Genomic DNA, 25,269 nt, shown 5'->3' with positions numbered 1-25,269 from the left:
TGGCGAGGACGATAGGCCATCGTCCATGCTTCTTCTGCGGACAATGCATTGGGCGTTGGCGTAGGGCGCAGACGATGGCGGGCACCCACAATGGAGGCATCGTCTGGCCTGAGGACGATGGCCGCTATCGGGATTGCCATCGGGCGCCCCATTGTGGGTGCCCTAAGTCTCATGGGTCACTCTTACTATCAACAGTTGGTTTTAGGATGGAATCCTATGAATTTGTATCAGTACCATGTCTTTGTATCAGTACCGATATCGATTCCCACGTGCGGGATGAAGAAACGGCCGTCATAAGGCGGGTCGATGACAGGATTGGGGTACGTGTCGAACTGCACCGCGACGAAGGTGTCCAACACCGAGAGAGAAGTGGCGTTGTCGAGGCCGAGGCCGAGGCCGCTACCGCTTTCCCATGGCTTGATGGTGGAGCCATAGGGAGCCAGAAAGAAGGCAAGGTCGTCGCCAAAGTTGTAGCTGCCAGAAGAATCTATGACAAAGGAGAAGTGGGTGGAGAAATCGGCCATTTGTTGCGAGGCTTTGTCCCACAAATGCAGGAGCTCGGAGTACGTGGCGCGGCCAACTCGACCACCCCGGGTTTGGTCGCGCTCGTTAGTTGTGACTTGGATGCCTTCCTCGGTAATGTAGGTGTCCCCGGTGAGGTTGAGGTGGCCGCCATCCGATTTTGTGATGGGAGACATGTCGAAGGATAATGAGAATGTTGCATTTGCGAACAAGGTCAGGAAGAGGAAGATGCAAAGCGATTTAGACATAACTATGGGCTATGTGTGAACTTGCTTTGCAAAGAATTAAGTATTCTTCTATAAATTGATTGTGAAAATGTACAAGTATTCCAGAGGCAAGGGGAGACTTGATGACTGAGTCCAAGTCATGGAGAGAGTCCTCACTACAGTTTTCTTGTGTACGAGATGGTACAAAAAAAACACTCTGGGTCCGTGCTGTACGCAGAATTAGAATTGAATTGGTATTATAATTTTATGGAATTGAATTTGAAATAATTGAATTATAATTCAATTCCAAATGCTTTGCTCGGTTAAATGATATAATTGATAAGAATTTGAATTCAAAAAAATTATGCAGTGTGTGTTATGTGTATGGGCAGGTGAGTGCGTGTCTATATGTGTGTCTGTGAGCAATGGTATGTTGTGTGTGTGCAGGTTTATGTATGTTTGTGTATGTGTGCAGGTTTGTGTATGTGTGCATGGGGCTGTGTGTGTAGGCGTGTGTTTTGTGTGAAAGTGTTATTTTATTATTATTTGAAATTTCAATTATCAACTTTTCATATAGAATTCAAATTGTGGAATAGGGGGGAATTAAAATTATGATTCAATTCAAAATCCAAATATTTTGTGGTACCTAATATTGGATTTAGAATTGGAAGCTCCAATTCCGTAATACCAAACGGAGCCTCCATCTCCAACCATATACCAAGTCTCGTTTTTGCTGTAAAAAACTTCTCGAATTATACTGCAAACCCAACTCATTTTTGCATTTTATTTTTGGAACAACACCAAATATACGGGTAGTACGTGATATATTGTGGCCCATTTAATCAATCTGAACCTTTACTAAAGTTATGCATCCTGAAATGCTCGAGTCTACAATATACGGGTCTTTACTGCATCTTGTTCAGATTTCTCAAATCTAAGTATTTGTCATATTTTTCATGGTTGATTTTCATCTAGCTAAGGCCATCCACTACGTTGTCTCTATACTATCCCTTAAAATACTATTTGAGGGCCCCACTGTACTTTTTTACTTCATCCCTTAACTAAGGGACGGAACCTGCAACCTTCCGTCCCTTAACCGTCCTTTAAATTACTATTCATTCAATTTCATTTTTTATTTTTATTTCCAACCCAATTCAATTAAAACAAACACACTTCATTAAAAAACACACAACATAAAAAAATTACAACTTAAAATTTAAAAAAATAAAAAACACACAATTAAAATCCTAAAAAATTAAACGTTGCATAATTTAAAATACAAATTTAAAGAAAATAAAAAAACTACTCCGCAGGCCAATCATCCCCCGAAGGCGGTGGAGGTGCAATAGGAGGCGGAAGGCCAAGTTGTGCTGCCATATACACAATTTTGTTCCACCAGGCTTGGTATTGGGCGGGCGAGAAGAGGGAAGTGTCTGCCATTTTGGCGGTCATGTACACCGCCATAAGGGTGTTCGAGCCTCCCCCGAGCCCGAACCCGATCCCGAGGCCGCCTGGCTTGATTCGCCTCGGCCATTCCTCGCTCTAGTCGCTTTCGTCGCTTTCGTCCCTTGCGGCCGACGTCGCCCACGGCTGGGTCCCCCGTCATCGCCGGCCGTACCCGCAAACTCATGCGATGCATCCTCTTGTGCGTCGCTGCCCTCACCGGTGTCACCAGACGAGTATTGGCCACTCGCCGTGTGCTTCGTGCGCTTCGAGGTTGAGCCCGAGCTAGAGCAGACACCGCCGGCCCACCGTTCCTCGTCCTTGACGGCCTGCCAAATATCAACAAATTTGAATTGTTTGCTGGTGTCCTGGTTGTAGACGCGCAAAGCCGCCTTCAGAATGTCGGCTCTCGTGGCGCCTCTTTGGTAGTGCGCCGCTTCGGTCGAGTAGATGCCGCAGAATTTTTTGACCTGTCTGTCGGCTCGGTCAAAGTGAGAGCAGAGCATTTTATATGTGCGCTTGAGGGACCCTCTCGGCTTGATCTGGTGGTAGGTCTCAAGGACCTTTTCCCAGAAGCACTTCCGGGGTTGTTGATTGAAAGAGTAGGTTTTCGATATTGTGTTATATGCACGTGTGCGTCCAAGTGATCAGGATAATATCCCAACCTAGTTGAGTCATTGGCACGACAACCTAAACCTGGTATCAATTAAACTCCTCAACCCACTTCTACTGATTAGTATAGTGGGGGTAAGGGTCGAATCCCACAGAGATGATGCGTTTGGGTAATTGTGGTGATATTCTGGAAGGGTTGGGTTAGCTACCACGCTTGGGTTGAGATTCTACCTACACAGGAATTAAAGGGTGTACTCTACTGACTGGATGGTGTGAAGGTGAACGACATGTGGCTGTGTACGTGAGAGTGGGGGACAAGGTGTTTCATGGACATGTGGAAAGTAGATGGTTAATATAAAAGGCTAAACGGAATATCAGAGAATAAGAGGCAGTTAGGTGGCTACTCTGTCAGATCTGTAGGTACCAACATAAAAGGCAAAGGACAAAAGAAAAAAGTAACTAAAAAGCAACGTGGTCCCAAACTTGGATGTGGATGTTGTCTTCTTCAACAAGCACGAACAAAATCGAACAACCTCTGATTCCATAGATGAAATTACAGATTAACAACTCCACAATTCAGAACAACAAATTAACTCACTAAAATTCAAAAATTAAACGAGCGAAATCAAGACCTACTCATACTAGACGACATGCAAGGTGGCAGAATAACGTAAACTCGGATTTCACACTAAGACACTTCGGGAAAATAAATCTAAACAGCTACTGAACTAACAATCACAGATCGAGCAACTCCAAATGAAATCATGCTTCAACACTTAGAAACAACCGCAAACAACTAGATCTAAGCTACCTAGGCAGAATGAAACAGATTCAACCCGAAAGAGATGCATTAAAACAACTTCATTGCATAAAGCGTTTGGATCTCAACGAAATACTTCAAAAGATAAACTAGAACTAAGTTATGCAACAGATCCAACGAAAGGGAAACAAGTAAAGATTAACTAGAAAGCAAATAAAGATTGTTTTGCCACTCCGGGTGATGAAACAGCTATAACTACGAAATGAACTGGCTAGAACGGTGGAAGGCGAATCTCCGGCGGACTTCTGGAACTTCAGATGATCATGGCTGTGGCAGGAATGAGAAGATGTAGGACAATGCTGAAGGAAACTGATCTACCGAGAGAAAATATTCTAACTAAGTGTGAATGTAGATGATCCTCTCCTCCTCTCTCCAAGTGGCTTCCTTTTATAGGGAGGCCTGCCCTTGATTTTTAGGGTAGACTCTCTTCGTGAAATGATTCTTTTTCCCTCGTTTGTGGTTGATCCTTCCCAGCAATTCCTCTTCTCCATCTCGAGCCTTTTTTGGTATGCATCCTGATCTGTATTGCTCCCTTCTGGCGCTCTTTTCACCTGAGTTATCTGAAACCCTTCCTACTGACTGGAACCCTTTCCCTGCACACTTTAGCAACTGTTTTGCAGATATAATCCAATTATGCACATATACTGACCAGTAACCAATGTCTAGAATGCGACTTATCAAACAGCTCACACTTACCACATACTTGTCCTCAAGCGTAAAGAACAAACAAAAAGAAATAAGTCGAATTCTAGCCTGGTTACACCCCTGACCGACCCTATCCTAAACTAGACTCGAAACTATGACGCAAAGAAAAACACATACACGGCCGACAAACACGTATAAACAGACACATAAGCACTTAAACACATTGATCGAGCTACATTTTCAACCATCCCTCCCCTTGGGATCAGGTGCAATCCGGCCTTAGACAGCCTTAAACTTCTACCGCCCCCCTTTTCCTTCCCAATCAGTATATCTGCTCGTCAAGATCACCCAAACTCTCGGCCAAACACCAGATTCGCTCAGTCACTCATTCCTAACCGGGGATGTTAGGACTGTCTTCTCTCAAAATGTTGAACCATAGATGCTTCGGACTCAGATCTCACGTGCAGCTCCTGAAGGGCTTTAAGGCTTGTAATGGGGCTATTAGTTTGTAGTATTTGGGGTGGATATTCCTAAGGCTCTATGGTTCAAAAACTATTACTTTATTTTGACGTGGGGAACTGTGTGCATTTGGGCTCTTGGTTGTTGCTTCTTTTCGGCTGGACGTTTCCTGATATTGGACTCTAACTGGTCAGTAGCTTCTTTGTGGCTTCGCCACCCATATTCTTTCTTCCTTCTTTTTGTGGTCAAGTGTTTCCGACCATTTTTCTTCAATTCTTCTTCCTTTTTTTCCTTCTTTTTGTGGCTTCGCCACCCTTATTCCTTCTTATTTTTTAATTTTACCTGGTCGATTTTCTCCTTGCCCCTCGACTTCTTTCTCCAGTTGGTTTTTCCTATATGTCATCCTGGCCAGTCGCCTTCTTGCCTTATGCCTCGCACACACACAGTCCCAGTGGCTAGTGGGTTATATCTGGGTAGAGATTTGGCTAGAAAGAGTGGTTCTAAGGGATGGTTTTTTTTGGTGGGGGGGGGGGGGGTTTCCTACTGGCTTCAGGACTTGCTACACGAAGTCACCTTACCCTAGGCATCATGTGGCAGCCACTCTTTTCTTTTCTAGATTAGTGGAAAGTGGTTCCACTTAGGCTTATAACTCACCATTTAAGAGAACTTTTGCATCTGGCTCTAAGGATGAGTTTTTCTCGCATACTTGCATCATCTATACTGACTAGGAGATACTAAGGGGGGTGGTTTCCATTGTGCAGCATGCCTTATCTCCCTCAATTCTCCTCACTGTCAGTTCGAGGCAGTTGAGTTTTAAGCCCAATGAACACACATATATATATAAAAAAAACTTGACGTAGACAAACACTGACACGTTCAGTTAAGACAGATCACACATATATACATGTCATACTGGCCATTGTATCCCCCCTCCCACTTCACAAGTGTCTTCCCTCGGATACGGCTGTGAAGTGGAAAATTGGAATGGCTAGTATGGCCGACATACAGACATAAAAACAAACAAGGACAAAACAAACTTAGGCTAAAAACTTCTCACACTTACACTATGCAATAGGCTAAGTGGGAGAGTTGAAAACCTAAACAGAATTAAACAAACACAACACAGATATACCTAGACTCCTCACACTTAGGCTATGCAATAGGCTAAGTGTGAGTTAACATGCATACGCCAAGAAAACAAACACATACTCATGCGCCAAAGTATTGTGAATGGGGTTTGCAACACACATACTACCCAAAAGTACTCTACCTAAAACAACAAAACAACAAATAAAACTAAAACTGAAAAAGATAAAGAAAAACTAACTGGTCATTGGGGTGGTCACATATTCCTTCTGGTCCTCCGCGGGGTAGGGTAGGGTGCAGGTGTTTCCTCGGGTTCCTCTTCCTCGGTATCGGATTAATTCTCCTCAGACTCTGCCGGTTCATCATTCTGGCCTCCCTGGCCGCTCGTTCCAGCTCCCTTAACTATCTTTCCTTCTGCCAACTCTTTCAGAATACTTTCCATCACATTCGTCATACGGGTCAACTCCGCTCTGGCTTGCCTGTTCTCCTCCACTAACCCTGCTACCGCCCTTTCTAGGGTCGCTTGCCTCTGGGCCTGAACATGCGTGCCTTGGCCTGCTGCTGCGCGTCCAGTAGGGATAGCCTCTTCTTCCATAGCGTAGAAACGCGAGACTCCCTCCCTGATGTAGACGGTATTTGTTCGGACGAAGAAAGATATATCAAACGGACCAGGAGGATCCACCATATTCAAGGGGGACAAATCGTCAGCCTCCACAATGGTGACATTGTTCCTCACAAAGACTCCCAGCAGGTGGCACAGGGAAAGATTTCTAGCAGGATGTGTAGCGATGAGATGGCACTGATAGGCTGTCCAAAAACCCTGATGTAATCTCCTTCCGGGCTTGGCGCACCAAAGGAGGTAAAGTTCTGTCATCGACGTCCGGACGGCTGAAATTGATTGCCCTAGCAGATTGAAATCAAGATAGAGCTGAACCAGGCGCAGAATGGGGTTGTTGAAATGGATGGAGCGGGATATGGTGGATGAAAATTGCCCTGCATCTGGGTGAGTTAGTTCCAGCAAAGCCTCATGGGGTTCAAAGTCGAAATAGCGTCTAGGAATTCCTCTCTCTCTATTCCTCCAGTCCGGCCCTATGGCTTCTTTCAAACTACACATCCCCAATCTGACCGTCCATTCAACCAAACTCATGCTCACCTCTCCTCCGAACAACCTAAAGCTTATAGACTCCTCGTCCAAAATTCCTTCGCTAGCCTAACAGGGATATTCGTATCCCTATTCTCCAATAACCAATCAAAATCCCAACGCACGCACATAAGATAGAAAAGGTTCACGGGCATCCAACTCATCGAGGGAAGGAAAATGGAGTACCTTTCCACACTTAACTTGCTTGCTTCCGTCATCCTTATTAGCAAAATAATGTTGGAGCTTTTTGGAGTCGAACAGCTTCATCTCTTCCACCACTTCTCTGTGAGTTCTACTGCCCAGCGCCTGTATCTCAGCCTGTCCGCCGGAGGGTGTGTCAACTCCCGATGGTCATGCGGGAGATGCCTCTAGCTAAGTTCCTCGTCTTCTAACGAGATGTCGCTTTCTGACCCTGACTCCTCGCTGGCTATGTACTCGCTGTCATTTGTCTCTTGACGGTGAGGTGGGATTCCTTGCTCTGGCTCTCTGATCTCAATGCCGGTGTTACTCGTGCGTTGTTTCTTACCTCTTGGCCTGGTTGCCAAAGGGGCTTTCCCCTTCCTTTTCCTTTCTTTACGGTATCTCTCCTCATCTTCGTTTTCATTCGTTTCTAGTTGCTCTTCTGCAGTTTGTTTTGAAGGCTTGTCCTGGGCAGTGGGCTGGGTCTCCACGCGGATATGGGTACTGTCATCTCTTGGCTCGTCGTGACCTACTGACTCAGATGCGAGGTCCAGACCCTCAGCCATCTTATCAGTCTCCTCTCTCTGGTCACTCGGCGTGGGGGTGATCACTTCGGTTGCCGTCAAAGCATCTTCCAAGTTGGTAGTTGATAAGGATTCCTCCCTAGGTTTTGTAGGAGTAGTCCTTTCTTCTTCACTTGAAACCTCCACTGCATTTTCGCTGCTGTGTTTGCTTTCGCCTTGCTGGATGTCCATTTCTCTAGGCATCTTTGCGACACTCTCTTCGGCTTCGGCCGTTCCGCCTTAGGATCGCTCTTCAACACCAATTTCCTCTTAACTGCCTTCGGTTTCGACACTGGAGGTGCCACTGGCTCTGGCCCCTCTGTTCGTACTACGGTATCATCCTTCTCGATGTGTGTATCACTCTCCCCTGCTTCTGGCTGGGGAGTCACTGACTTTGGTTCTTCTTCTCTTGTCTGCCTCTCTTCCACCTCGTCTTCTGGCTAGTGGGCTAGGCCTTCTGGGTCGTTCCTTGTACTAGCTTCTTCACCCTCTCCTACTGCCTCCGATAGGAGGTCCAGACCCTCAGCCATCTTGGCAGTGTCATCTTTCATCCTGGTCACCTCGTTCAAAAGCGCCTAAAACTCCTCATCAGGCCTTGCTTTCTGGCCGTTTCGTTCAGATCTATCCTCCCTTCCCATTCCTTGGGGAACGGTTTCCGCTACCGGTGTTCTCTCCGATTCATCTCCTTCCTCCCGGCTCCTCTTCTCTTCGCCTTCTATCCCTTCGGTCACTTCTGGATCTAAGTCATAATAGGCGGAAAGGGGGTCAACATCCATTGGTTCAATAGGAGGGGAGGGTTCCGAGTATTCTGAAGGTGCGGTCGTCGAGGGAGATCTCTTTTCTGGTGGAATTGTTGATGAAGGCGGAATGGAGGTTGGTGGGGTTGGTACTACCGGGGTTTCTGCTGTCAAGCTTGATTGGCCTCCGATTTGGCTAAAACCTGCCAACGCAGCCGCCCAATCTTTATTCGGGTCCTGCTGTCTGAGGAACTCCGCCAGTGCGTTCAAAGAAACCATCGCCGGAGCCTGTGGTGATGGTGGTCGCGGCTGTGGTTGTGGGTTTGGTGGCTGCTCTGTAGTAGGCGGTGGTGTTTCGGGGGTTTCTTTACGGACGGTGGAAGTGGATTTACCGGAGGCTTGTTTGTAGGCCATTCTCTTCTTTCCCATGGTTGAACAGTGGTGGTTATCGGAGGTGGGTTGTTTGGGTGTTGATTTCGGTGGAGATGGTGGTTGCTTCGGGTGAGAGAATGTAGGTAAGGGTTTATGAGGCGAAGGGGAGTGGGCGGAGGCTTTTTTAGAGTAGAATGGAGCAGTTAAGGGTTTATAATCGGCTATAGGCGGTTTCCAGGTTACGCCGCTTCATGTGGGAGACGGTTGGGAGCGCTGGATTTTGATTGGACGTCGCCTGTCCTGTCCTGCAAAGCTGCACCACGCGCCCTCCCAGTCGCTGTCCACTCCTGCAAAGCTGAACCAAACTCTAAATTTAAATATCACCCTATCCTATTCAAATCTCTCCCTTAACATTTTCCTCCCATATTTTCCAAGAGTGGAAACAAAGTAAAAGGACACTTGAATACACTTGGGAGTATACCGAATTAGCATTCTTGTGGTCAGTACGCACTCGAAATTAATATTTAAGGTCCGAAAAATATTTTTGGATTTTAATTTTTTAATAGGATGCAAAAATTAAACTCTAAACTACCAAGTATTTACAATATTTACAATTTACTCTAGGTAATTTGGAATTCTACTTGGCCAGCATACGTGAATTTCGCTAAAAGAAAAACTAGCCCAGTGGAACTCCAAATTCCCATCCTACTGGTCAGTATGCCACTTTAGTGTGTGGTTGCAGTGGAATCTCATCCATTACACCCACATCACTATTATCCCTAAACACCTTCAGCCTATGTCCATTTACGATAAAAGGTTCAGAGTTAGGAATACTCCCTGAAATCTCCACTGCTCCATTAGCACAGAGTGCGGTTATGACATAAGGTTCTGTCCACTTCGATTTGAGCTTCCCAGGCATTAGCTTCAACCTTGACTGGAAGAGTAGTACTTTCTGGCCAACATAGAGGTCTTTGGTCCTTAGATTTCTGTCGTGCCACAATTTAGTTCTCTCTTTATACCACATGGTGGAATCAAACGATTCCAATCTGAGCTCCTCTAACTCCTGTAGCTGCAACTTCCTTTCATCCTCACAGGCTTTAGCATCCATATTAACTTGTTGTACTGCCCAGTATGCTCGATGTTCGATTCCCACTGGTAAGTGGCACATCTTTCCAAAAACGATTCGGTATGGGGACATTCCTATGGGAGTTTTGTAGGCTGTCCGATATGCCCAGAGAGCATCCTCTAACCTCATGCTCCAGTCCTTCCTAGAAGGGTTAACAGTTTTTTTCAGAATGTTCTTTATCTCTCGGTTAGAGATCTCCGCTTGGCCGTTTTCTTGCGGGTGGTAGAGGCTGGATAATCTGTGGTGCACACCGTACTTCTTCATCAAGGCTTCGATAGTGCAGTTACAGAAGTGGGTTCCCTGATCGGATATGATGGCCTTTGGTACCCCGAACCGGCTGAAAATATTACTCTTGAGGAACTTGGCCACCTCTTTCGCCTCACAAGTGCTTCTGGCCTTGGCTTCTACTCACTTAGAACCTAATCAACTGCGACCAAAATATACAAGTTCCCAAAGGACGAGGGAAAAGGACCCATGAAGTCCATCCCCCATATGTCGGACACCTCACAAATAATAATTGGGACTTGTGACATTTCATCTCGTGCAAAGATCCCACCGGTCAGTTGGCAACGTTCACAACTTCTACAGAATTCATAAGCATCCTTGTTGAAAGTTGGCCAATAAAAGCCATTGTCCAGAATCTTCCTTGACGTTTTCTTGGGATCGAATTATCCTCCACATGCTAAGGAATGACAATGTGTTAGTACGTCCCTCTGCTCCCAGTCAGGAACGCATCTTCTTATCACTTGATCTACTCTTACTTTCCATAGGTATGGGTCGTCCCAAAAGTAGTATTTCGCCTCACTCTTGATCTTCATTCTTTGAGCCTTGGTGACGTTTGGCACTTCTAGAAGCTCTCCTGAAACTAGGTAGTTGGCTAGGTCCGCAAACCATGGCTCCTGCCCTACCTTTTCCTTCCCGTTTGCTGTTTCATTCTTGCTAGTAAGCTTCATCACTTCTTCCCAGTCAATTTTTCTGGCGGCAAAAATCACCTCACATAAATGTTCCTCCGGGAACCGGTCTTGCATCTCCTCGCTGCTCCCATCTTGCACCATTCTGCTCAAATGATCCGCTACTTTATTCTCGACCCCTTTTTTGTCTTCCACTTCCCAATCAAATTCTTGTAGCAGGAGTACCCACCGGATCAAGCGGGGCTTTGATTCTTTCTTGGCAATCAGGTACTTAATGGCCGCATGGTCAGTATAGACAATGACCTTGGATCCTAACAAGTACTGCCTAAACTTCTCGAATGAATACACCACGGCCAGCATCTCCTTCTCAGTGGTGTCATAATATCTTTGAGCTTGATTCAATGTTTTAGATGCATAGAAGATCACATACCTTTTTCCCTCGATCTTCTGACCCAGAACAGCTCCCACTGCGTAATCACTGGCATCACAGATTACTTTGAAAGAAAACCTGGATGATTAGTGCGGATATCAGCTTTTCCTTGAGAAGATTGAAAGCAGCCTTGCGCTGTTCATCAAAAATGAACTCCACCTCGTTTTCAAGAAGTCTAGTAAGGGGTTGGGAGATTTTGGCGAAATCCTTAATAAATCATCGATAAAATCCTGCATGCCCCAGAAAACCCCGTATTTCCTTCTGATCAGTAGGGAAAGGCAGTTTGGAAATGACGTACACTTTGGCTTGATCCACCTGGATACCTCTCTCTGACACCATGTGTCCTAGGACGATCCCTTCTGTGACCATGAAATGGCTTGACACCTCTCTAGAAGTATGTCCAAGTGATGAAGGCACGAGTCGAAAGAGGCTCTATTGACTGTAAAGTCATCCATGAATATCTCTATGCACTCCTCAATCAGATCTAAAAATATGCTCATCATACATCGTTGAAATGTACCGGGAGCGTTGCACAGACCGAATGGCATACGTCTATACGCGTACGTTCCAAATGGGCAGGTGAAGGTGGTTTCGTCCTGGTCTTCAGGGTTTACGTAGATTTGAAAATACCCACTGTACCCATCTAAAAAATAGAAGTACTTCTTCCCAGCGAGTCGCTCCAAAATCTGGTCGATGAACGGCAGAGGGGAAGTGATCTTTCCTGGTAGCAGCATTCAGTTTGCGGTAATCAATGCACATCCGCCAACCAATGACTAGCCTTGTTGGTATCAACTCAGTCCTCTCGTTTTGAACAACTTGGATCCCTGACTTCTTGGGGACCATGTGAATGGGGGTGACGCACTCGCTATCGGGCACCGAATATATCATTCCCAACGACAGCAACTTCAAGATTTCCTTCAATATCTCCTCCCGCATGTTAGGATTCACTTTCCTTTGTGAGTCTCGACGTGCTTTTGCTCTCTCTTCTAGCTTGATGTGGTGCATACAGACATCGGGGCTTATTCTCACCATATCTGTAAGGCTCCATCCAATTGCTCTCTTGTTCCTGCTCAGTACAGTCAGTAGTTTCGCCTCTTGCTCTTTCGTAAGACTGCTGCTAATGATCACCGGGTATGAATTTTCCGCCCCGAGGAAAGCATACTTCAGGTTTGCTGGCAATTTCTTCAACTCAACTTGTGGGGGAAGTGTGTCCGCGGGTAGAAGGCTCCTTGCAGCATCCCCTTCCCTTTCTAACTCACCATCTGAAAGTTCCTCTATACTGGCTGGTAGCTGAGCCCCTGCGGTTCTAATAAATTCTGATTTCTGACAAAATTCCTTAATCACTCCTTCGATCTCTTCATCCGTCAACCCTTGGCTACTGATCAGATCGCACCATGCAGCCGCTTCTACATCAGCCTGTCCATAAACATCCAAAGTTAGAGTTTTTCCTGCAATAATTCGGTCTCAAGAAAATCTTGGACTAGGGGGTCAATTACATCAACATAACATAGATTTTCAGAATCGATAGGCTTTTTCATGGCCTCATTGATATCAAATGTGAATTTCTCTCCATGAAAATCAATACAAATTGTCCCCTCAGCCGTGTCCACGATTGTCTTAGTTGTCCTCAAAAACGGTCTCCCTAACAATATACCATTAGACTCCCTAGCCTCAGACTCACTCATCTTGATCACATAGAAGTCAGCAGGATAAGTAAAATCATGTACTCTTACCAACACATTTTCTAGCACACCCTCAGGATTTATGCATGACCTATCAGCCAGTTGGATTAACACCCTAGTGTTTGACAACTTTACTCCCTTCAACCGGTTATAGACTGATAATGGCATAACATTTATAGATGGTCCCAGATCACACATTGCATGCTCGATTTTTACATCTCCTATAGTTATAGGTAAAGTGAATATACTTGGATCAGCTCTCTTGGGTGGTAGCTTTTCCTGCACAATTGTTGACGATATTCCTTCCACCATGATCTTTCCATCCTTCTAGGCCCTCCCGGCTATGAACTCTTTGATAAATTTCCCAAGCGGGGGTAGCTTCACGACTTAGAGGAGTGGTATGGTGATATCCAGCTTCCCAAAAATTGACAGGTAATCTACTGGGTTCTCTTTCTTTCTCTTAGTCACGAAACGGTAAGGGAATGGTTTTTTTCCTTTCGCTTCGTCTACCGGTTCTTCAACAGCCTTTCCGGAGTCTTTCTTGGGCACATTCTGGGCTTGAGTCTCTTTCATGGACCGTTTCTTTAGGAGGGTCTCCCCTGGGCAATTCGCCTTTGGTTTTGTCTTTTCCCGATGGCGCTTCATCCAAGAAAAACGGATCGTGCATCTGAGGGAGAGGTTTGTTGAGCTCTCCTTCCGAGACAATGTCTCTCAGTAACTTTGTCCCACTAGGTTCTCCACTGGGTTTCCTCGGTTGGGGTCCCTCATAGGAAGTACCGGACCGCAGGGTGACCTTGCTCACGTTTGCCTTTTCAGGCACATGGACTGTAGACGGGAGTTTTCCTGAATTCCCCTTCATTTCACCCATTGAACTCGCCAGCTGGGCTAATTGCCTATTCATCATATATATGTTTGCCTTATGCTCCTTCTAGGCATTCTGCATCCCCTGCACTACTTCATTATTGGACTGCAACTCACCCTTGATACTCTGCTGCGAAGCGAGCAGTTCTCCCATCATGTCCTCCATAGATCTTCTTGACCTGTTAGGATATTGGGACTGGTTCTGTCCTTGATACTGGTTGTACGGGAATTTTGGTTGTGCTGGTAATTCTGGAAGATTTGTTGGTTCTGGTTAGGTGGGTATTGGTTATACTGGGAAGGAGGGTTGTACTGGTCTTGATGATATTGATCCTCGTTCTGGCTTTGGAACTAGTTCTGGTTCTGGTGGTGTTGGGGACCTTGATTATATTGATTCTGGTGATTTTGGAAGTTTCTTTGGTGTGGTGGCCCATAGACAGGGTTTGAGTTTTGGTTCTGTGGGTTTTGGTTATGGGTTGTTGGTTCCTTCCTGACCAGTTGGATTGGTGGTCGGGATTTGCTGGGCCGCGGTTGGGATTTTGGTTCGAGTGGGGGTTGTATTGGTTCTGACCTTGACCTTGGTTTTGATTTTTGTTTTGGTTTTGGTTTTGGTTCCCATCTCCCCATCGAGGTCCCTCTATGGTGCGTCCCGCTGTCTCCCCAGGATCCAATTCCCACTAGAATTATAGTCCCTGCAGCATTGATCTGCTCCATATTGACGAAGTCATTCGGCTGAGCATAGGTTGGCCCTTGACTTCCCTGCTCTGCACCTTTATAGCTCCCAGTTGGGGAAGGTGGTGGAGTGTTCTTCTCGATCGCGCTCAGGAGCGTCTTTTTCAGCTCTTCCATCTTCAAGTCCATCTTCTGCTCTATCTTCTGCTCCTGATCAATAAACGACGCACTCACAATCCTTTCTCTGCTATATCCATCCCTCGAATTGTCGTACTCCTTCTTCGCGCTCAGAAGCTTCCCTAGGACCTTTTTCGCTTCGCTAACCCTCAGTTTCATGAAGCTTCCTCCTGACGACGAGTTTGCCAGATCTTTTGTTGCCTTATTCATCCCCTCATAAAAGGTATGATGTATCTCTATATCTGCCATACGATGGTTCGGACATGCGTCCAAAAGACTCATATACTTCACCCAATAATCACTCAGGGGTTCATCGTAACCTTGCTTCACACTGGTTATCTCTCTCTTCAACGCACTCGTATTAGATGACGGGAAAAATTCTTCTAAGAAGGCGGACTTGAAATCGGCCCAACTCTCGATGGAGTCGGGTGGCAGGCGCATGAACCATGTGTTGGCCTCCCCCTTTAGGACGAACGGCAAGGCCTTCAATCTGTAGTCATCCTCGGTCACCCCCGCTGGCCTTCTCTGTGCCTTACAAATCTTACAGAACTCATGAAGGAACTCGTAGGGCCCTTCATAGATCTTCCGCAGTACGTGGGTAGAATTGCGATAACATGGGGCTTCACATCGCAGGCTGTCTGTCCCGGGGTGACAACTATAGCTTGCGGCGGTTCTCCTTCGGTGTGCGCGTTCAGCGATCCGATCTCTGGATCATCATCTACTGGGGCAGCCATCCTTCTTGGGTTACCTTCCAATTGTAATACCACTTCTGGTATTCCTCCTTCTATGGTGTCTTGCTCTTCGTCACTACTCGTGCCTAGGTCAGACAGGGCTGTCGAAAGGCCAGAACGAGTGGTTACAAGTATAGTCCCTCGTTGGAGTATCTTCGGTCTCCAATGGTCAGGAGCCGAGCTGCTTCTCATAAACTGAAATAAAAAGAAAAGAGAAAAGTTATACACAATATATACGCCAAAGTATCACACACAATAACAACTAACAACGCCATTCATCCCCGGCAACGGCGCCATTTGAAAGAGCAGGTTTTCGGTATTGTGTTATATGCAGGTGTGCATCCAACTGATCAGGATAATATCCCAACCTAGCTGAGTCGTTGGCACGGCAACCTAAACCTGGTATCAATTAAATTCCTTAACCCACTTCTACTGATTAGTTTAGTGGAGGTAAGGGTCGAATCCCACAGAGATGATGCGTTTGGGTAATTGTGGTGATATTCTGAAAGGGTTTGGTTAGCTACCACGATTGGGTTGAGATTCTACCTAAACATGAATTAAAGGGTGTACTCTACTGATTGGGTGGTGTGAAGGTGAACGACGTGTGGTTGTGTAAGTGTGAATGGGGGACAAGGTGTTTCAGGGACATGTGGAAAGTAGATGGTTACTATAAAAGACTAAACGGAATATCAGAGAATAAGAGGCAGTTAGGTGGCTACTCTGTCAGATCTGTAGGGTACCAACATAAAAGGCAAAGGACAAAAGCAAAAAGTAACTAAAAAGCAAAGTGGTCCCAAACTTGGATGTGGATGTTGTCTTCTGCAACAAGCACGAACAAAATCAAACAACCTCAGATTCCATAGATGAAATTACAGATTAACAACTCCACAATTCATATCCACAAATCAACTCACTAAAATTCAAAAATTAAACAAGCCAAATCAAGAACTACTCATACTGGACTACATGCAAGGTGGCAGAATAACGTAAACTCGGATTTCATACTAAGACACTTCGGGAAAATTAATCTAAACAGCTACTGAACTAACAACTTCAACCCGAAAGAGATGCATAAAAACAACTTCATTGCATAAAGCGTTTAGATCTCAATGAAATACTTCAAAAGATAAACTAGAACTAAGTTATGCAACAGATCTAACGAAAGGGAAACAAGTAAAGATTAACTAGAAAGCGAATAAAGATTGTTTTGCCACTTCGGGCGATGAAACTGCTATAACTACGAAATGGACTGGCTGGAACGGTGGAAGGCGAATCTCCGGCGGACTTCTGGAACTTCAGGTGATCATGGCTTTGGCGAGGAATGAGAAGATGTAGGACAATGCTGAAGGAAACTGATCTACTGAGAGAAAATATTCTAACTAAGTGTGAATGTAGATGATCCTCTCATCTCTCCAAGTGGCTTCCTTTTATAGGGAGGCCTGCCCTTGATTTTTAGGGTAGACTCTCTTCGTGAAATGACTCTTTTACCCTCGTTTGTGGTTGATCATTCCCAGCAATCCTTATTCACCATCTCGAGCCTTTTTTGGTATGCATCCTGATCAGTATTGCACCCTTCTAGCGCTCTTTTCACATGAGTTATCCGAAACCCTTCCTACTGACTGGAACCCTTTCCCTGCACACTTTAGCAACTGTTTTGCAGATATAATCTAATTATGCACGTATACTGACCAGTAACCAAGGTATAGAATGCTACTTATCATTGATTCCCAATGATGGGATCGTACGAGATGGAAATCCAGGCGTTGTACACCTCCATCGTTTCGTTGTTGCTGTACGGATGCCGGCCTAGATCCTCATCCTCTTCCTCTTCTTCCTCCCCCTCCTCGCCCACTTGGGCTTCCGCCCTGGAGCTTCCACTGCCTAGGCCTCCTCCACCGCCTCGGCCTCCTCCCCCGCCTCGGCCTACTCCCGGCGTGGGTTCAACGGGAAAATCCTCTCGAATCTGGGATAATCCGTGCGAATACCGCAGGGCAAAGGGACGGGCATATGCATCCACGTCAAAATTGGGTGGTTGGTAACCCCCCTGCGTCGCCGAACCCTGGGGGTGCCCGGCGTCAACGAACCGGAACCACCCAGTGTGTTGTACATGGTCTCCCAATTACCGAACGCGTTGAGATCCCACCCGCCGGAGCCTCCACCGCCGGAGTTGCCGTCGCCGGACATTTTGTGATGAGATGTTAGATGAAAAATGGAGAGGAAATTGAGATGGTTTAGGAAGAATAGATGTGTAGTTGTGTGTGAAATGAGGATGAATTAAGAGTATTTATAGAGTAAAAAAATTAATTAAAAATAAAAAAAATAGAAAAAACCGATATAAACGGTAATATTACCATTTACAATTTTTTTTTATTTTAAATTCGAATTTAAAAAAAAAAATTATTGCGTCAGCGCGTGACGACGCCCACTCGCCGGCCCGCGAGTGGGCGTCACGCATGGCGTAGGGGCGCGCCACGTCGCAATGGCGCGTAGCGAGATAGCCCGTCTCTTGTCTCGCAGGGACGGGCCGGTGTGCCGCAACGCGTCGCGCGAGTGTTCCGTCTCTCCGCGACGGAACTCGGGACGGTGGCGCGCCGCGTAGTGGATGGCCTAAAGAGGTCTAGTGAATTTTGTGAATCTGATCATTACATTGTAATTAATCAAATTAATACTATCTTGGTGCACCTTGAAGCAAAGTTGAACTTTATAATGTAAACTGATTAGCTACTCAGGGACTACTAGATTAGATTGATGAAAATAATGTAAACTAGTTGATCTTTTATTAAGAAGAATTCATAATTTGGGATATCAAGGTCTTTGGTACCACTACTTTGTGGCTGTCTATGAAAGTGACGATGAGGAGAAATAATTAATGTGTAAATGGAATGGCACTATGGGCTGTGGCTGTCCATATTTCATAAGAAATACTCCATCTGTATGCGATAAAATTTATCCCCTTTTTTTTAGTGCTTCACAATTTTTTTGTTTTTGATTTGACTACATGTGTTTTGAATCCGCCTTCAGTGGAATCGGATTAATCCTGCTCGACCGGGCTTGCAGATTAAGGCCGAAAGACTCCCAGCGGATAGTGGGAAGTACGTTCACAATTTAAAGTCTCATTTATCTTTTCTCATTTTAATTAAATAGTCTCCTCATTTAACTAAAATCAATACACTCATATATTACTATAAAATTATATAAAATTGGAGTTCATATTCCATTATTTTTTTTTCTAATTTTCTTTTTAAAGTCAAACAATTTTCTTAAAATTTGTGTCGAATAAAAATGTACTCCCTTCGTCCTTCAAAGTTTGTTTGATTTTTCATTTCCGTTCGTCCTACAAAATTTTTCTCATTTCACTTTTTACCGTTTTTGGTAGTAGACCCCATATTCCACTAACTCATTCCTACTCACATTTTACTCCCCCTGTCCCACTTAAGATGACACGTTTTCTTTTAGTTTGTCCCAACTAAGATAACACATTTCATTTTTTGGAAACTTTCTTTCTCCAATTAATACACTCAACAACTTTTTTCCACCCCTATTAAAATATTCATCTTTCTTTCTCTCTCTATTTTAATACTTGCACCCACCTTTTCTCTCTCCAATTAAATACAATAACCAATAACTCCTAAAATCCCGTGCTGGCTAAGGAATGTGTCATCCACTACAAAAAAACACGCAATTTAGTAACGGAATTATCCTTCACTAATCAACAGAATTTAGGCACTTAACAGATTTCATGACGGATTAATTAGTGACAGAATTATCTGTCACTAATCAGCAGAATTTAGGCACTTAACAGATTTCGTGACGGATTAATTAGTGACAGATCCGTCACTAAGGTTACAATGACAGAAATCAAAGGTGGCCGCTATGGTAAATTCGGATTAGTGACAGACGATCATGTCACCAATTTGTGACTGACTTTTCTAAGTCACTTATCCGTCACTAATTCTTGAAATTTCAGCCTCCGTCATTAATTCCGTCACTAATTTGCAATTTTTTGTAGTGATCTTAGCCGGGACGGAGAGAGTATTATAAAACTAATTTATAAAAGTAGGACCCACATTCCACTAACTTTTTCAACTCACTTTTCATTATTTTTTAAAATCCGTGCCGAGTCAATGTGGGACAATATTTAGGGGATGGAGGGAGTAACTATAAAGGACGACGGAGGCACTCTGGCTCCCAAGGGAGCCAGAAAAGGGATTAAACTAGCAGAACCAATAACTCTACTTTTTGTTCATTTTACTGCTTTCCAACCTGAGCATGACCCTTTCTGCCTGTGTATGCATGTTAGTTGATGATTTCTTGTGTTCTTCATCGACTTAGCTCACTGTGTGGTCTAAGTGTGAGAAATTTATATGGAACAATGGTGGCCTGTGCTTCATATGATATTCTCTGCCTATGCCTTTGCTAATATGTTCATATGTCCCCGCCCTTGTTTATTTGTATACTTCTCCCACTTATCCCAGTGCCTGGTCTAAACACAAAAAGTAAAACATGTAAAGACACTTTGAACATGCTATATTTTCAACCATCCCTCCACTTGGGGTCGAGTGCAATCCGGCTTTAAGCAGCCTTGAACTTCTGTCGCCCCTCTTTTCCTTCCTAGCCAGTAAATCCAATTGTCAAGATTACCTAAACTCTCGGCCAACCACTAGATTCGCTCAGTCACTCATTCCTCACCAGGGATGTTAGGACTGCTTCTCTCAATACACAGGACCACAGATGCTTCGGGCTTAGATCTCACGCGTAGCTTCTAAGGGTCTTTACAGGTTTGTAACGGGGTGGGGTCGTGGGCTTGTAACGTTTGGGGTGGATGTTCCTAAGGCTCTAATGTGGGGGAGTTGTGTGTACTTCTTCGATTGGATTTCTTCAACTGGTCAGTAGGCTTCTTGGTGGCTTTGCCACTTATTTGATTTTCTTCTTTTTTTGGGACCGAATGTCTTTCTAGCCGTTTTCTTCGTTGTTTCTTTCTCTTTCTGGGAACCAAGTGTTTCACTTGGTCCATTTTCTCTTTTCTTCTTGCCTTTCTTCTCCAGTTGGCTTTTCAGTTTCTCCTTCTTGGTCAGTTGCCTCCCTCCCTCATGCTTTCCATACTCACAGTCCCAGTGGCTAGTGGGTTATATAGGGGTTAAAAGAGGGGCTAGAAAAGGGGTTCTAAGGGAAGGATTTTTTTTATTTTTATTTTTTGTGGGGGGTTTCCTAATGCCCTTAGGATTTTGCTGCACGCAGTCACTTTACCCTAGATATCATGTGGTAGCCACTTTTCTTTTTATATGTTTAGTGGAAAGTGGTTCCAATTTAGGTCTTTAACACACCATTTAAGAGGGCTTTCGTGTTTGTCTCTAAGGTCGGGCATTCTCTCATACTTGCTGCTGGGGATTGGTGGCCCTTGCACAGCGGAAGTCATGCATAAACAAATAAATCATGCATACAGATCTATTTGTCTAATTATGGGATCAACTATTCACATGTTAAACAATCAATTGCATATAAGAACATACATAAATCATGCTTAGGAAATAAAACCCTAATTCATGATTTCCTACGGTTTAAAATTACCGAACAGATTCTCCAAAGAATCGACGATTACTTGCGTCTTCTCCATGTGATGTTCTTCGTACTCAACCACGAACTTTCTAATATGTATAACGAACTCATATTATGACCTTTGGGTTGGCAAAGCTTGTCAAAATAAAAAAGGGCTTGACTAGACAGAAGACAGAATTCCCACCAGAACGGAATGAAAATTTCCGTCTCCACTTGAGAGAGGGAGCACGAAATTTTAAGCAAAAAACCATTAAATTAGTCTTCTATTTAGTCTCCTTTATATAGAGTTATGATGGGCCAGATTAGGGATCCATGGAGGTTGGACTTGACCCAAACCTGTTTGACTTTTACTAATTAAATTGAGCCTCAATTTAATACAAGTCGAACAGAATATTATTATCATCCACTATAGTATAATAATATTGACTGTCCGTCCAATCTCAAATTACAAGTAATTCGGGCTTTACCTCTTTAATTTATTATTTCCCGTGTTTAAGATATTAATATCCATTAATTAATTTAAGTATGCTATTTGACTTTAATTAATTAATTTCTTTTTCCAAGAGTTGTCTAGTTCAAAATTTTATTTATTATTCTGGAATAAATTCCAACCAGTCGGGTTTCTGAATAATAAAACCTTTTTTCGAACACCTCTTGAGGATATTATCAAAGTGGACATTGATCACCCAACACACAATTTATTGCAATAACAATACTAGCACCTCTAGACATTGATCACCATTACCCAAGATATCAAGATTCTTGGATTGCGAAAAATCTGCACCATTTGATAAATCAAAGTAGTGCATAATCAATATCGTATGCTCAATGTTATACCTACAATGATTTAAAAATAACAATCACCGATACCTCGTCTTTCAGTAAATAGCAAGAAAGATGTAACTCAACTGTTAGATCCTTTAGTGTGATACCACACCAGTGTTGTTTATTTCCTAAGGTAAGGAAACATGCGAACTGACACTGCAACCTTTCACGATAGGTAGCCAAAGCCTATCTAGGTTGTGAAATTCTGCTTCTCTTCTACGAATAACCGACTGCGTCACCTTCTGTGAACGTTGTTCACGACTAGTCTACTATGCAGAAGAATTAGACTTGTTTGCTTCTTATACATTTAAATGTTCGAAAAACATCTTATAAATGTATAAGCAAACACCAATGCGATAAAATTACTTCTTCTCGCCTTGGGTTAAAAGTGGATTTTATAATTTATTGTATACAAGCAATCCTATCCGTGCAACATTCTCGAAATATGCTTTTCAGTATACCAATTCTAACACTTGCATCATCTACACTGACTAGGATCTACTGGGAGGGGTGGTTTCCTTTGTTTAGCATGTCTTATTCCATCAATTCCCCTCGCCGTCAGTTTGAAACAGTTGAGTTTTAAGCTCGTTCGTTAAACACATATCCTAAAAACACTTATCCTAAAAGGACCTAGAACAAAAATCCTAAAAACAAACTAACACATATATACAAGTCGTACTGGCCATTATCTTCCCCCTCCCACTTCACTAGTGCATGCCCTCAGGTACGGGCTTTGAAGTGGAAAAAATGGGATGGCTTGTATGACAGACACACAGACAAAAACAACAAAACAGGGACAAACCATACGAAGTCTAAAAACTTCTAACACTTAGACTATACAATAGGATAAATTGGAGAGTATAAGATGAAATACAATAAAACACATAACAAAACATATGCTATATAACTAAAACTTCTCACACTTAGACTATGCAATAGGCTAAGTGGGAGAATAACATGGATATGACAAAAACACATAAAACATACACACGTGCGTCAAAGTTGCAAACCCTTTACTTCTCACACTTAGACTATTGAATAGTCGGGGCAGGGCTTGGTGCAGGTGATTCTTGTGGTACATCCTCGGGTGATTCAGACACGTCCTCCTCAGACTCCCGTGGTTCGTCAGCTTCTTCCTCCGGTACTTGTGGTTCACTTGTCCGGCCTCCCTGTCCGCTCGTTCTAGCTTCACTTTCTTGCTTCTTCTTTCCGAACACCTTAAACATCTCCTCTAGCATATATGCCATCCTCGTCAGCTGGCTCTGGTCTCTCTATTCTCCGCTGCCAAGTTCGCCACCGCCTGCTCCAGCTCAACTTACCTCATCTCCTGTGCTTGTCCGTCCTGTTCTGCCTGGCCTGCTTGTGCTCTGCCAGCAGGAAGCGCACCTTAACCCATAGCATAGAAGTGGGGAACTCCTTCCCTGATATAGTTGGTGCGGGTGAAGAACGGGACGTCGAACAAACCAGGGGGATCTACCATGAACATCGGGGATACGTTCCCTATTTCAACCATTGCGATGTTGTTGCATACAAATGATCCCAAGATGTGGCAGAGCGACAAGTTCCTAGCTGGGTGAGTGGCGATCAGGTGGCATTGGTAGGCTGTCCATAATCTCAAGTGTACTCTCCTGCTGCGCTTCGCGCACCATAGCTGGTACATCTCCGTCATCGATATTCTCACCGCCGAATTAGTGTGACCCAATAGGTTATAATCCAAGTACAGCTGGACAAGTCGGAGGATGGGATGGTTGAAATGTATTGACCTGGATAGCGTGGAGGCGAATTGGCCAGCGGCTGGGTGAGTCAATTCTTCCCAAGCCGCTTGGGGGTTAAATCCCACATGCCTTCTGGGTATCCCTCTCTCCATGCTTCTCCACTCAATCAAACTCATCGACAACTCCCCTCCGAACACTCTAAAGGAAATAGAAACCTCATCCTGGTCCGTTGTGACCTGGAACCTGGACGTGGTAAAGAATTCCTTGGCTAACCTAACTGGTATATCCGGGTCTCTATTCTCCAACAACCATTCAAAACCCAATGCTCTCACATACAACATAAATGACTCACAAACAACTAATTCATCCAGAGAAGAGAGATGGAGTACCTTGCCGCACTTAATCTGCTTGCTGCTATCTTCCTTATCGTCAAAAGCATCTTGGAGCTTCTTCGTACTATAATGTTTCATATCTTCCATTAGCTCATCATCGAGCTCCACTTGCCAACGCCAGTACTCCATTCTTTCCACAGGAGGATGGACGAGTTCACGGTGATCTCCCGCCAACTGTCGTTCATGGTAGTCCTCGTTTTCCAAAGAGACATCTTCCTCGGAATCGGGCCCCTCACTTGAGCAGTAATCCTCATCACTGTCTTCCTTCCTGGTTGTTCGGCTCCTCTATTCTGGTTCCCGAATCACAACCCCAGTGTTGGTTGTGCGAGCTTTCTTGCTACTCTACTTCTTCTGCAGTTGGGCTTTTCCCTTCCTTTTCCGTTCTAACTCGTACCTCTCTTCTTCCAACTCTACTTTCAGGCTTTTGGGTGTTGAAGGTCCTTCCTGGGCAGTAGGCTGACTCTCCTGGGCTTCAACGATTACCTCCCCACTGGCTTAGATTGAGTTGCTGGTAGGTTCTCCCCAGGTCTTGTGGAAGTCCCTTCCTCTTGGCGGCTTTCTGAAAGGACCAGAGGTGCGTAGGTGTCGGGCGGCTTTCTGAAAGGACCAGAGGTGCGTAGGTGTCGTTCAAGCAAGGATATATCCCACTGGTCAGGATAGAGATCCTAACTAAGCCTAGACCCTGGTTTCAAAGATTCCTCAACCCACTCCTACTGATCAGTATAGTGGTGATAAGGGTCGAATCCCACAGAGATGGTGCGTTTAAACTACCGCGGTGATATTTGGAAAGGTTGGTTAGCTACCACGCTTGGGTTGAGTCTCTACCTAGGCAAGAACTTAAAGGTGGTGTTTTACTGGTCAGACGGTATGAAAGACATCTGGAATGTGACTGTGTACGTGAAATGGGGAGACATTTTTGTAACAGAAAATATTTAGAAGGTACGGGTTTCTATTTTGGGCTAAACGGAATATTCAGAGGGTAGTGGAAGTTTGGTGACTAGGCTGACAGGGCTTAACTAAAAGAGAAGGACAAAAGCAAAGAGCATCTAAAAAGTAAGTGGTCCCCTCCAATTGAAATAGACACCACCTTCTTCAACAAACACATCCAAAATTCAGATAACAATTCCAGATTCAACACGGAAAACACAGATTATCAACTCGCGAACACAGATCTAAAACTACGAAATCAAATCTGAAATCAAACACTGGAACTGGACTTCTTCATACTGGTCAACATGGAAGAACGATTCGGAAATTAAAACTAAGCTTTGCATGCAACGATCCACTTCCCAATCAAACAGTACCAGCTTATACTATCCTAGAGAAACTTGCTACGTAAAACAGAAATGAGAGATTCAGCACTTAAAACACCAAGAAACTTTAGATCTAAGCTAACTAGGCAAAGAAG

General features: G+C 44.4%; 2 protein-coding genes across 2 annotated transcripts; both read right to left on the bottom strand.

Moving 5' to 3' along the window:
* Positions 1-227: 227 nt before the first annotated feature.
* Positions 228-770, bottom strand: LOC121745942 (agglutinin-2-like). Its single transcript, XM_042139887.1, has one exon. The coding sequence runs from the start codon at positions 768-770 to the stop codon at positions 228-230; it is 543 nt and encodes a 180-aa protein (XP_041995821.1).
* Positions 771-8,252: 7,482 nt separating this feature from the next.
* On the bottom strand, positions 8,253-8,843 carry LOC121745941 (proline-rich receptor-like protein kinase PERK2). The gene has a single exon (XM_042139886.1). The coding sequence runs from the start codon at positions 8,841-8,843 to the stop codon at positions 8,253-8,255; it is 591 nt and encodes a 196-aa protein (XP_041995820.1).
* Positions 8,844-25,269: the final 16,426 nt, after the last annotated feature.

The sequence above is a fragment of the Salvia splendens genome, chromosome 8 (assembly GCF_004379255.2).
Source record: "Salvia splendens isolate huo1 chromosome 8, SspV2, whole genome shotgun sequence".
In the NCBI taxonomy this organism is placed as follows: domain Eukaryota; kingdom Viridiplantae; phylum Streptophyta; class Magnoliopsida; order Lamiales; family Lamiaceae; genus Salvia; species Salvia splendens.
This window is presented reverse-complemented; position numbering and strand designations above follow the sequence as displayed.

Coding starts and splice junctions, on each gene's coding strand:
- LOC121745942 (XM_042139887.1), bottom strand. CDS start 770: ATGTCTAAATCGCTTTGCATCTTCCTCTTCCTGACCTTGTTCGCAAAT.
- LOC121745941 (XM_042139886.1), bottom strand. CDS start 8,843: ATGGGAAAGAAGAGAATGGCCTACAAACAAGCCTCCGGTAAATCCACT.